The following is a 13,445-nucleotide window of genomic DNA, read 5'->3' as shown; positions in this document are numbered from 1 at the left end:
CTACAAGTTGCTTAGGGGATTCCCCCTTTCTTATAATCTCTCTCATACATACACATGGATTATCAGCATCAGAAGAGCTGGAGACTCAAAGACCGAAAACATCCTCCAGAAATAAATTAATGTGCTGGAAGAAATTACACAATCGTTGTGTGCCTCCAGGAGCTAGGGACGTGCACATGTGACTCTACTGAGAAACAACGACTACACTACCACGTAAGAAGAAACGAGCACAGTAACAACAGTGGCTTTTCAGCTTAGCCACACTGTTACGGCCCATACAGGGCTTGATCTTGCAGTCATTGCTCAGGCTGAGTTCCCCCTGAAGTCTGTGGCTTTGCATAGCATTGTATTTATTGTACAAATACATCTGCATAGTATTTTGCCCCTAATCCGCACGGAAAACTCCAGGCTAAGACTGACATCCCTGTAACCCCTATGGTAATACTGAGTCTCCTTCAGTGTCCTCTGCAACACATAAATGTACACACGCTCTCATACACACACATGTTCTTCTTGCCATTCAGCCGTGCTATGAGTCTCTGTTTTCCATCTGTGCTCTCCTCTCAGTTTCCATCTCCCCTTTCTCTGATTGGGAAGTTGCCTATCAGCACCTTCTACTGCCTTTCTGCTCTAAGGGAGGGAAAGGCTGAAAACCACATTGATAAGGCCAAAGTTGGGAAGGTTACTGATGGGTAGAAAGTTATGGCAGGAAAATGTACTGGAGAACAGTCAGAATTTGGCAAGGAGTTTTCAGAAGCTCTTGTCTAGAATTTGTAATTCCCCTCCAAAACTAAGATCAAAACTTAAAACAATGTCGTATCAGAAGACTTTTTATAAAGAAATGAAGATGGAACAGAGTGGTTTCTAACTTCTTAGTCTTCCTCTGCAAGTTCAGATAGCCCAATATGTCAAGGGAGGGGATAGGAAGAAAACTGTTCCTGTGACTTCTGGAAAGAGATGGCTGATCCCACTCTCTGCAGCTTCCTGAGTGATAGAAATTATATTGCTACAAGGGCTGCACAAAGAAAGAAAGAAGGAAAAAAAAGGCCTAATCTCAGGATCCCCATCACTGAATGAGATGAACTGGAAGGAAATGGTATCCAGTTTCTTTCTAGAGAAGCCTAGAGATCAACACTCACCTGGTGCTGTTTGGGATTGCAAGGATCTGGCACTTCAGCCTTTGCACAGACTGAGCTGACACAGAGCAGCAATGACACAGCTGCAAGAATTAAACTCCCTGTCATTCCCCAAAGACCAGAAAAGATCCCAGATTCTAGGGAAGCTGGAGGATGTGATCCCTCGGATATTTTGATGTATCCAGGAACTCAGTCAACCCCAGAATGTTTTCTGTTTCAAGTGCTTAAGTGTCACATGGCATAAGGAACTTGGGGACAGGTGGCTGCACCTGAAAGGAACGCAAAGAACGTAGTACAGGGAGACAGCGCCTGCAAACGCATAACCTGCAAGGATGGTCCTGGGTTACCAACATCGAACATAATGGCTTTGTCTCAGTGGCTGGGGAGAAAAATCATCTGCCCCTGTTAACTCTGAAGGATGAGAGTTTCTGTTTTCAGCATTAGCCTCTCTTTGGACTTCTTGAAGAGTGTGAAACTGGGACACCATCAGGTTGATTGTGAAGTCTCTGTTCACAACTAAATACAGAGAAAAAACAACTGAGGAATTCTTGTTCCCTTGCTTGAATGAAGAAGTTCAATTACTCTGTTCAGGAAGAGCTCCCAAACTCAGCAGCAGTCCTCCCCTGTAAGTTGTGCCTCTTAAAGATGCTGTGTCCCACTTACATTAACTAGAAAAGCACACTAACAAATAAGGTAGAGGAGGTCTTGCAGAAAAATGTATAAAGTGCTGACCTGAAAGAAATGAATGGCCGAGAAGTCCAGAACATTTTTCCATGCCTGTGGCTATCTTCTGTCTTGGATCTGAAAGCCTTGCTGCTGCTGAGGTGTGCCACAGTTGTCTTTTGCATGTTCATGGTCTGGCTCTTCAAATGATGTTGATGTGACAAATTTCAGGCAAAAATGTACTGGTAATAGCCAGGAATCAGTGTTGCCTCTTTGGCAACACTTTCATAATTTTCTTACTCAAATGGGCAGCTTAAGCAAGGGCCTGTAAAACTAAAATTCAAAACCAAGAGGCAGTGGGACAAGGTCCAAGGCTGATGTCTTTTTTTTTTTTTCCTTCCATTTTGTAGTTATCAGAAGAAGGGATGCTCTATTACAAGCCTGAGAGGTCTAAATACGAGTTTAGGCAGCAGTGTTGAGAAGAGAGCACCTGATGTGTGATATTCCATCACAGGAAATCATGCCCCTGCTATGAGGATGGAAGTCACGGTGCCATGACAGAACCTACTTGATCGAGTCCCAGTTGTAGCCAGGCCATGATATCATCTGCTCAGCAAGAGAGGCTTCCTTCCCAGTTCATCCCAAGCAGGGAACAGAGCTGCCCACCACATTGCTCCAAGTTGGCTCAGGAGCCAAGTCAGAGTCAGCAACAAGTGGTGGGGCCTCAGGAACATTTGGACTAGAAAGAAGAAAAGACTGGGAAGTGTAGGTGCTGGGCCAGCCTCTGCCTGCACCAGAAGCCTGTGTTCCTCAGACTTACAGATCCAGCCTTGCAGCCGTTCAGGGGGACATGGAGCACAGTGCAGCCAGAGGGCAGCAACCCACAAGGAGATCCCCACTAGAGACAGGTTGGAGGAATCACGAATGAAGAAAGAAGTAAAGCCATGTCGTATCCAGCATGCTATTTGATACTATCCATAGAGGAATGGCAAAGAATGACAGCATTAAATAGGAGATCACCACCTCCAAAGTTTAGCTAATCTGTCAAGAGAAGCTGTCCTCCATAGCAGTAGCAGAAGATAGAAACAAGCAAGAAATATGATCTTAGTATGTTTTCTGACCTTAAAGATCAACTTTTATCATATCATAGCCTTTCTCTTCCCCTCTCTGGCCTTCATCAGCTACTGTGAAGAAAACTCACACCAGCTGTCCAGACTATGGGGATTGGTCTGTGCACAGAAGAAAGCAACAACTAATAGGAGGGCTCAAATCACAAACTGCAAAACAGAAGAAAATAAAACCTTATGAGTAACCCAGTCAACCCCATTCTTCAAGCAAAAAAGTCTGCTCCTGCAGGTTCCACAACGGGAAGCTTTTCCATGTGGCAACAAGGACGCAGCTGACAAGAACCTGAGTTTCTGTACTGCATGCAGCATATGTCATGCCTAGGACATCCTATAGCCTGTAAATAATCGTTCATACATGAAGCAACTTACAGCAGTTTTAAGTTACATTTGCTTTCCTGTCCCTGTTAAGTGTTAAAAAAATCATGGTATTTGGGGGGAGAAATGGAAGTGTCATTATTTTTGAGGCTCTATACTGCATGTTATACATCACAGAAGCTTATATTTCCCCAACATACAGCAATATGAGTCCAGATCTGATTAACATAAAAAGACCCTTACCAGAAAGCGAGTAATCTGTATTAGTCATCCTCATGGCTGGAGTATAAGATACACTTGGCATGTCATGGCCCTTCTCCTTCTGTTTCCGTCGATACCACACAAACAGTGCCAGCAAGACCATAATAATTAGAAGGAGAATAATAATTCCAATGATTGCTCCCACTGAGTGCCTCTCTGATCCAAGAGCAGGGCTAATTTTAGTATAGGGGTTTAATTCTTCCATCATAAGAGCCGCTGTTAAAAGTAATTCATAACACACTGTAAATTGAATCGCACATTTCATTTTTCAAATACTTCTTTTCTAAAGCAAGTTCACCATTGTTAAAAAAAGAGAGAGAGGGTGAGAGAGATTTAGCACATAGAATGGCACTGTACCTTGGTCACATCTGATTCCTTTGAAGCCTGGGCTGCAGTAGCAAGTACCTGTGACATGGTCACATGTAGCGTTATTCATGCATTCACACAGCTGTTTGCAACCATAACCAAATGTTCCTGGTGAGCACTCTGGGAAGCCAAAGAAAAAGATTGGAAAGAATCCTATTTTGGGAGGGGGAAGGGAATAGAGGGTGAAATCCTGCCCAAGGAAAAGTCAGTCAAAAGGTCTCCCTGGTTTCAGTGCGGCTAGGATAACACCCATACTATTAGATTATTCTTTTAAAGCAGGAGATAAATGTACTTCATTCACAGTTTGGGGTACTACTTATTAAGCCTCCTTTCTGGAAATGTCATACAAGACTTCATAAGGATGAAATCAATAATACATACAGAAACTTAAAAAGACTTGATATATATTTTAAACATACAGAAGTAAACAGAGCATAAGGTCAGAAGTTGTAGACAACATCTTGAAAGAGCATAGCATTCTCCAAGTCAGCAGATTTTTATAATGGGGGTTTGCAAATGTAATTTTTAATGTACATTTATATGAAACACAATGTACTTTCACCACGGAAGCCCACATACTTTCAGAATTATCTCCACTAGGGCTGGAACACGAATACAGCATTGTAGATGGAATTAGAGAACTGAGCATCTGCATGGTTTGGTTTGCTCTGCTTCTATATTAGGATTCCTGTATTTCTATCACAGACAAAATGATTGAATAGCCAGCTGAGAAATTTATTCATACAATTACCATGATGGGCTATTACAATAAATCTGTCGGCAACTTGCTAAACTTCTTGAGGCAATATTCAATAACAAATTGAAAGAAACAACTTTTGGCAACTCCTACTTCTTTCTATAGAAAAGAGACTTTATTGAATGTCACTTGCTATGTTTCTTTGGAATACAAGCAATGAACATTAGCCAGTGCCTGTATAATGATTTGTATTATAAAGTTAAATATAAAATTAAGTCCCTTTCTTATACATGCAGATTCCCAAATGAGGAAAAATAAAATTATTTCAATCAATGTTTAGTCTGATATTAATCTGCAGCATACTTAAAATGAAGATGGCCTACATTTTTGGAATGCACCACAGAAATGATGTCTGCATTTAGGCATTTCATCTGAAATGCAGTATGACTGCCCATCCAGCAGGATTCAAAGGAGGAGGGAGTCTTAATGAATAGCTACTTTTAGATTAAAGAGTAGAAAAGCAAATAAATAAATACATTGATGGAAGAGAAAACCTTATGCTTTGTAGAGAAGTCAAATTATATATGCAGCTTCTTGTATCAAATCTGCTATGATGCAGTCCTATTACAGAACTTTTTGCATTCCTGCTTTCTGCACGGCTGCAGTAAGGATGTATGCAAGGCAACAGTAAGTTGGCCACTTACAGAGGTGGCATATATAATCCCCACATGAGCACGCAAACTTGTTCCTGAGCCACATGCTTTACTGAGTGCAAGGATGTACAAACAGAAAAGATGTTCTTGAGTTTTCTTATATGTACAGATAAAGATCCATGGAGTAAGCTACAGCTAAGAAGCTTTGAGGCAGGCCTTTTATTTGCAAATTCAGCAGGAATGTTATTGTATTACCCTACTGCCAAAAAAACCCACAAAAACCCAAAACTGTGGAATTAATGCCATGGTAAGGTGAGATGAATTTCACCCTCTGTTTGGAGTCAAAGTAAGTGTGTGAGAATTTTCTTTTGATTTACTGCATTAGACAAACAAGTAATCATTCAGCTACGGCGCATACAGTTCCACTACCCTAATTCTTTGTTGTTAAAAGAAGCTGTTTGGCACAGCATGCTAAATATACCAGCAAGACACTGACAGCAATTACAATAAGATATGCCGGTATCCTTGCATAGGTAACCAAAGTTCATTCTCCTCACTGCCTCGCTACTGAAGTTAAACGTACATCCTTCCAAAAATGACAAACAACAACTGTTTCCTTGATCTGTTTTCACTGTAAATGAACTCCAGTCGAGGGGTGCTCAGCTCTTCGGCCCGCAGGGCCTTGCATGGCCCCGCGGGTCCAGCTGGCTGATTTGCTTCCAACATACAGATGCAGTTGCTGGTAGCGTTTGGAGGAGCTTAGTCATTACCTTTAGTAATGCCAGCAGAAGCCAAGCAGTGCTTGCTCGGTGAGATGTACAATTTACTGGAACTTCAATGGGGTGAGGGTGAAGAATGAAAATGCGTAAAGCAGGGAGCCCATATTCCAGTGCAGGAATTCCTGGATGTGATTCTCCCACCCCATCCCAGGAAAGGCTGTTTCTTCCATCTCTCTCAATGGAGCATTAAACTGGCTGTGCCAGCTTGAATAAAATAAAGAAACTCACAGCCAGGTACAAACGCTTCCCTCAACCACATGCAATACCGACTTACATCTGAGAGTCCTTCCTCCAGGAACCCATTTTCGATGACACACACAGCGTATGCTGATTTGAGAAAATCTCCTTCAAGTTTAATTGTGCACGGTTTAAGTCTGTTATTTCTGCAAGGAATTCTGAAAGAAAGCCCCCACAGGAGAAATGCAAAAATGAAGTAATGTTGCTACTTACTTTGCTCACACTGTTTGCCGGTAAATCCCGTCCTGCATGTGCATTGCCCCGTGATGTGGTCGCAGTCTGCTCCGTTCTGACACTGACAAACATTGGCACAGTTTTTTCCATAAAAAGCTGCCGGGCAACCTTTCAGGAATTAGAATAAGGAGATACTAAGAAATAAACTGAAACACAAACTCAGATACATTAACAGCACAAAATATGTAGACCTATAAATCTATGTATTTTCAGCCTCTGTATATTTAATAACATTTATTTGATCATCCAAACGCAGAGATACTATGACAGCCAATTTTCTTGAAGTAGTGTTTCTCATATCTTACAGAATTGCCTCTTAAGTGTTTCAGAAAAAAGCAAATTTGACCCATCTATACAAACTGCATTTTCAGGAAGTGAAAGAAGATGGCTAAACGGAAACCGCCTTAAAGGCCAAATAGCAACCAATTACTTGCAAATGAGAGGGCTCCCCAGAATTTGATCTCCTCTTTCACACAGGGCTGATAATTTGGCCCCAGTAGGACCAAACATTTTCCTACATCAGCTCTCATATAGCGGGGCTTTAACAAGCAGCGACAACGCCTGGGCAAATTATGACAATGAATCAATAATCTGAATAATTGCTTTCTCCTTCACTGATTGGAACAGCATAAAAAACCCTGCAAAGCTTCAGGACTATTTTCACCATGATGACAGAAGTTATTCACAAGCACTAAGCGGGTGGTTTAGCAGGCAGGGCTGCAATATTTGGAACAGACACGAGGTAGCAGCACACACTTTGACAGATTCCCTGGCAGAATAGTGTCTGGGAAAGGCTTACGCTGAGTGCAGTAGAGCCCAGTCCAACCATGAGTACATCTACATTCTCCATCATAAGGGCTGCACATTGCTCCGTTGTGGCAGTTGCATGAATGAAAGCAATCAGGGCCCCAAAAACCAGTGGGACAAGCTAGGAAAATAAAAAAGATTTGTCAGCTGACAAAAAAGCAATGATACCGCATTGGTGCTGCAGAGGACCAACAATAAAGACAGAACCTGGGAGACCCCAGCAAAGGCAGGACTTCGCATTGCAGAGCTTAGCATCGCCGCAGCGATTTCCCGGCAATGAGCGCTTCTTCCGAGCCGCTCGCTGCTTCGCCCTGCCAGGTTGCAAACCTGCAGCCTGACCCCAGCTGTCAAACCCTGGCCCAAGGACTTTTTTCCCCACATAGATCAGATTGCAAGATCGGGTGCCTGTGTGCGCCGAGAGCCACTGAAACAGTGACCCTAGACAGTGCATTACTCTAAGTGCTCTATCCACTCTCCCTGCCTTACTGGCATTATCTGCGAAGACAATTTAGACAGGGTTTTAAGATATGGAAGTAATTTAATTTTCTTTTTGATATTCTGGAATTCTCGCATAAAAGTACAGCTATTCATGGTTTACATTTGCTATGCAATCAACTACTAAAATTACCACATTCATTTGAAGTATAGAGCGCCACTCAAATTACGTAAAAATGTAAAGAAAACTTATTATCAGTATGAATTCCCATCCGCAAAATCAGATTGCTTTTGTTGATGGGGCTAATATTAAATTAAAATCTCCAGGTCTATTATATAGTTCAACAAGTACAACATTAATACATTTTCAAAAGTTATTTTAAGCTGCCCTCCAAAAATGAATGCAGTAAGTTACACAGTTATTAGTGCCAGACTAAAAGATCCAAAATGATGATAACCCTTCAATATAACAACTATATTTTTGCTTTAAAAAGCACTTTCCATTGCTTCCTATTAAAGACATGAATTAATAAGGCATGGTTCCCAGGAAACCTGAAAGTACAGAAACAGTGCCTATTCCGATGCGTGCCATTGGCTCCAATTCTGACAATAAATGCAAGTTTCTGGCATATGACAGACATATCTAAAGCCAAAATGAATAGCAAAAATTCTGCCATGACGTAAATCAAACAAAAGGTCACTGAACTCGCACAATATCAACCCGAACAGGATTTGGCCTAACGTATTTGTGCTACAAGCAACCCGAAACACATCGACAATGCCTTTGTACGTAAGAGCCGCAGGGTCTGTGAATATCTCCAGGGCTGGCTCTGGAACTGGAGCTAAAATTATCTCCTTTGCAGCTCCATCTCTCGGTCATCCCAGGTTAACCGGTGCACAGAGTGGCCTGACCGAAATAGCTCAGCGCTGCCTCTGGTACCTAGGCCAGGCACCGGCAGGGGCCGGGCGCGAGGCCAGGTTCCTGGTGGGAGATGTACACTTCCCCTACAAGAAGGTAACTGAGGAAACAGTGAGGTTCCTACTCCGAGTGTCCAAAACACAAAGTAGCTATCACCACGTCCTTCTGCCTAAATTGGAAATTGTTGCTGTTGAACCGGCCTGCCTCACACAGCAAGCAAAAAACTCATTTTTTTTCAAGGTTAACAGAAACTAACAGTCATTTCCCAATTACGTGGCTAAATATAATGAGGAATCTGTGCAGCTTTCTGTCTTTTTTTCTTTCCCCCTTTTTTTTTCTGAGTGACAGCAATATTCTGCCTGTGGAAGACACACAATAAAAGCAAAATTACAGCCGTCTGTTTTTATCCGATTCCTACTTTATCACTTGAAGTTTAATATATTTTACTCTGGAATGCTGTCTAATATGCTAGTTGTATCCTGAATATGAAGTAACATTTCTGAATGATAGGATATTGCTTCCCTCTGTGATCTATCTTCAATTAAGGGATGCTCTCAGGAAATGACACTCTGGGATCAGCAAATGCCAATCTTCTACCTGGGCAATTTTCAAGAAGAAATTCTGCATCCCTTCAAGCCCACATTGACTTTTACAATTAAATTATATTTAATAGAAGTATTTCAGCTGCCTAATTTCTCAATTCTATGGGCTTGGTACATGAAAACATTTACTGGTTAATAATTTCTAATGTAACAGCCGAAAGAAAATGATTTCAAAAAAAAATAAAAGAGAATCCAGCTAGAAATTAAAAGGGAGCATGGAGCTTTCTTTTCTGATAAGAGCTTGTGACCTCCCTTTCCTGTAATAGAAGCTAGCAACTGCTTCTGCAAATTTCAAATGCAGAAACTGATTCAACCCAAAGTTAACTTAGATTAATTAAAAGAAAAAAGCTATAAAGAGAGTAAGGCACTGGCTGCTGTAATACTTTAGGGATTTCCCTGGAGTCTCTCTTTGAATTTCAGAAAACACTCAACGGGAGAAATTGCTTTGCTTACTCTGCGAGCAGTCCTTTCCTATCCAGCCTGGGAAACACTGACACGATCCGTCAATAGGGTTGCACGTGCCGTTCTCGGTGCACTGGCAGTCCTCAGCACAGTTCTTCCCGTACTTGCCACCGGGACAGACTGGAAATACAAGGCAGTTTACTCAAGGCTCTTGGTCACGAATATTAGGAAGTCATAGGACTTAACATTTAGTGATTAGAGATAAAAGTAATTATGACATTTTTTCCTTGCGTAAGCCAAGCGGGCAAAATTCTTACAGGAAAGAAGTAAAAGGCAGAAAGTATTCAAGTCTATTTTGCTTTGCTTATATTTCAGGCATAAAAACATTAACAGAAAAAAGTCACTTTGGAATCCATATTTCTGCTGGAAAATGCATCGAATATAGTTAGAAGATTACAATTCTTGAAGGGCATTATGGAAGGATGAAAAGAGGAGAGACAAGGCAGGGGATGGGGGTTACCAGGAGAGAAGAGAACGGTAAGTTGGGAAGAAGACGGAGAAGAGCAGCAAACACAAGCAAGCGTCGAGAAGGGATTGATGTGGGGACTTGGCCAAGGGGGGCCCTCGGTGCAATCCCTGAGCCTGGGTTCTGCAGTGGCTCACAGGATTGCAACCTCAGTAACGAGAGCAACAAAAGCAGGAAAGGAACGGTTTGGGCTAAATATCAGCCTAGCAAAGAAGTCTCACAAAGATGAAGAGCAACAGAGACTCTTACTATCATGGCTGTCACTAGAGGTTCAGGCCTGTCACGAGGCTGAAGTATCATGTGTCTACCTCATTGCCGGCCTGGTTTCCTCTGGATCAGATGGTGGGGAGGTAGGAATGTGCCTTTTGCCACTAAATACACAAGGCATCGCCGAAGATCTTCACCTCTCAGCAATGTCAGTGGGGGGTAGGCTCACAGCATCCCACCGAATCAAATCATGTCATTGGAGAGTGAACCAGGAGCACGAGTGCTACTTCCCCGAGTGTTTTCACCATCTAAGCCTGGAGGAAGACTAGTCCCCCAAGAAAGCACATACCCAATTGCTGAAAAGTCATGTTTGTCTTTTAGCACCCATCCACCTGTTCATCTCCAGGAACCCGTTACTGTAGTAAGTGCTCACTTGGGCTGCAGCTGATGGATTCTATTAATTAAATATATGTTTGAATGAGATTTGTTAAACAGATGTGCTGCACCCTAAAAAAATCAGGGTCTATTCCACCCAGCTTGCTCCTGAAGTTGGAAGAAAAGAAACTCTGAATTTTCTTCAGAATAATCTTATAACAGCCTAGACACAGTGATATAAAACTAACAGACAGGTATATCTTCAACCTCCTACCAAATTATTGGAAATCTTTAACATTAAAATTGATGGAAAGCTCTGCTGAGTAATGAATGAATTGCTGAATTTCTGTGCTCTTATTGGCTGTGCTCCCTGACAAAAACAGATGTATTTTGAAAACAAGATAAAACACACAGTCCATCTCTGTGAAGAATGTAACAAATGCAACTGGACTCGTATCCTGGTAAATAATAGTGATGTCAAAAAAGTGATTAAGGCACTTCCCTGAATTATGCAACTGTTTCACTATTTCAGCCACTCTCACTTTCTCATAGGCATTCTCCGCAGGTGACCTCAATCTTTCCTGACAGTGAATCAGCCACAGATTGAAATCCTGAGCTGTGATTCATTTGCTTCTATACAATATGCCATCCTCTACTCTTACTGTGGCAGAAACCTAAGAGTGGTGCAGAAAACAATACCGCATAGTCTAGCCACAGACTTATCTGTAGGAGTGGATAAAGTTGGCTTTCAAATTATGTGCTAAACAGATTAGTTCTCTAACTGAAAAGAGATAAAACTAAACACAGTATACGGACATAATGAAAAGAACAATATGCAGACACAAAGAGAAGGAGAGAGAAGGAAAGAAAAGGCCTCACGTCACAGAAAGAGCAAAAACTAAAATGATCCGTCAGCCGAGGTTCTCATATATGTTATACCATTATTCAATTCCAGTGCTCTATACAGAGCAGTTCAATGCGATATTTTTATTGCAGCTTTAAGATGGAGACAGATAACATCACTTAAATGAAGGCCAGATTTTTTATATGTACAAAAAATAGTTCTCAAAAGGCTTCCTTTAAATGGAAGCAGATTTACACTGCAGCGTGGAATACTAATGAATCAAGAATAGATTTTTGATTCAAACATTGATGCTGACAAAGGTAGCAGGTCATACTTGGTAAAAGAAACGCTTTGGTTCCACAGATGAAAGCCAGCAGAGGGGTTTCCACTGTGGGAGCCCCTCTTGTCTTAGTGAAATAGCACGGTGCACTGCGGGGCGTCCGCACAAAGGATTGCAAGACCCATCCTGCCAAAAGGGTTGTGTTCATTAGTTTAAGTAATCTGGCTGCGGATTGACACCGTGACTCTCCTGTAAAGTTGTGAGATCCAACTATGCGCGTGACTTAAAATGCTTTAAATATTTTTAAACAAAGCTGTAGAGTAAGGACTAATACCGCTTCATTCAGTGCGGACTGCGGTGTTAATTAGCTATAAAAGCCGTGAAGTGGGACTCCAGAAGTCCCTGGGGGATGTCAGGTGTGTTCTTGCAGCTCTAACGTATCGTCAATCCAACCTGCTCCATGGTTGTGAAAGATGCTCCGAACCCCAGCTGCGTGGCTGTTTGCTGCTCAGAAAGGGCCGTGCGAGCGCGTCACCTGAGGAAGCGGGAGGTTACGGAGCGCGCCGAACGCAGCGCTGCTCCGGGAGGAACAGCCCGCTGCCCGGAGAGCGGCCGCGCGAGGTGAAAACACCAAAGTGAAATCTTGGTTTTATGTTTTTTCTAATGGAAAACATTAATTAGCATTCTTCTTTCTACAAAATAAAGTTACATGCTAACTCATTATGACAAACTGCAACACAAATTGATTTTAATTAGGACATGAATATTTTAAAATTAATTTGCTGGATGGATCAACATTTCAAAGTAAAACCTGAAGTGCTGAACATCTGAGCAAAAATAAAATCGAGTTTTCTTAAGAGGATAATTAGCCCTGCTTACGCTTTGAAACCTGGCTAACTTTTCACATAAAATGGACAAATTCACTGAAATATGTTCATTCTAATATATTAATTGGTATAATGTTTAGTTGACTGTGCAGCATAGGGAAGAGAAAACATGGTTATACTTAATCTATGTTTAATGATTTTGCATAAGTACTGTCTGCAATTTCTAACTTACTGAAAAGCAGGTCATTAAAAAGTGTCAGTTCAGTTTTTACAAGGATGGTGACTTCACAAGGGCAGTAGCCATTAAGAATAATCTCTTTTAAATCTGTGCGTAGAAAATACCCGCAGTAGTATGCCATAACTCAGGCTCGGCAGAATATGGTAATGATTTTGCAGGCAGTTTTAGGATAAGATTGAAAATGGAGCCCACGGTTAAAAGTTGGACTCACTTTCAAAGGGACAACAAGGTGACAGACATTCGGGCAGGCGAGGCTGGAGCGCGCCTGTGATTCCACCACCTCACTGCTAGTTTTTGTGCCTCCTGCACCTGTAATTGGGTGCACATTATTTCAGCCATTCGCAGAGTCCTACACAGCGTAAATAAGGTTGCAGACTTTATCTGGGTGTTTGGGTTTATGTACCCGAGCTGGCAAACGCAGGCCTTTATATTAACTGATGTTTACCCCTCATGCTGAAAAAGAGTGCTTGAAAGTGCCATCGACGTTTAGGATAAGATAGGCTTGGCAAAAGGGG

At 41.9% G+C, this 13,445-nt stretch overlaps 1 protein-coding gene across 1 annotated transcript in view; it reads right to left on the bottom strand.

Moving 5' to 3' along the window:
- MEGF11 (multiple EGF like domains 11) overlaps positions 1–13,445 on the bottom strand; it is a 207,338-nt gene that overhangs the window by 25,134 nt on the left and 168,759 nt on the right. The window contains exons 16-20 of the mRNA XM_067305228.1: positions 9,685–9,813; positions 7,268–7,396; positions 6,448–6,576; positions 3,860–3,988; positions 3,485–3,718 (exon numbers count right to left, since the gene is read on the bottom strand). Coding sequence (XP_067161329.1) covers positions 3,485–3,718; positions 3,860–3,988; positions 6,448–6,576; positions 7,268–7,396; positions 9,685–9,813 — 750 coding nt within the window. The remainder of the gene's footprint in view (positions 1–3,484; positions 3,719–3,859; positions 3,989–6,447; positions 6,577–7,267; positions 7,397–9,684; positions 9,814–13,445) is intronic.

The sequence above is a fragment of the Apteryx mantelli genome, chromosome 15, assembly GCF_036417845.1.
Source record: "Apteryx mantelli isolate bAptMan1 chromosome 15, bAptMan1.hap1, whole genome shotgun sequence".
NCBI lineage: Eukaryota > Metazoa > Chordata > Aves > Apterygiformes > Apterygidae > Apteryx > Apteryx mantelli.
Note: the sequence above shows the minus strand (reverse complement) of the source record. Positions and strands in the feature narration are given on the sequence as shown.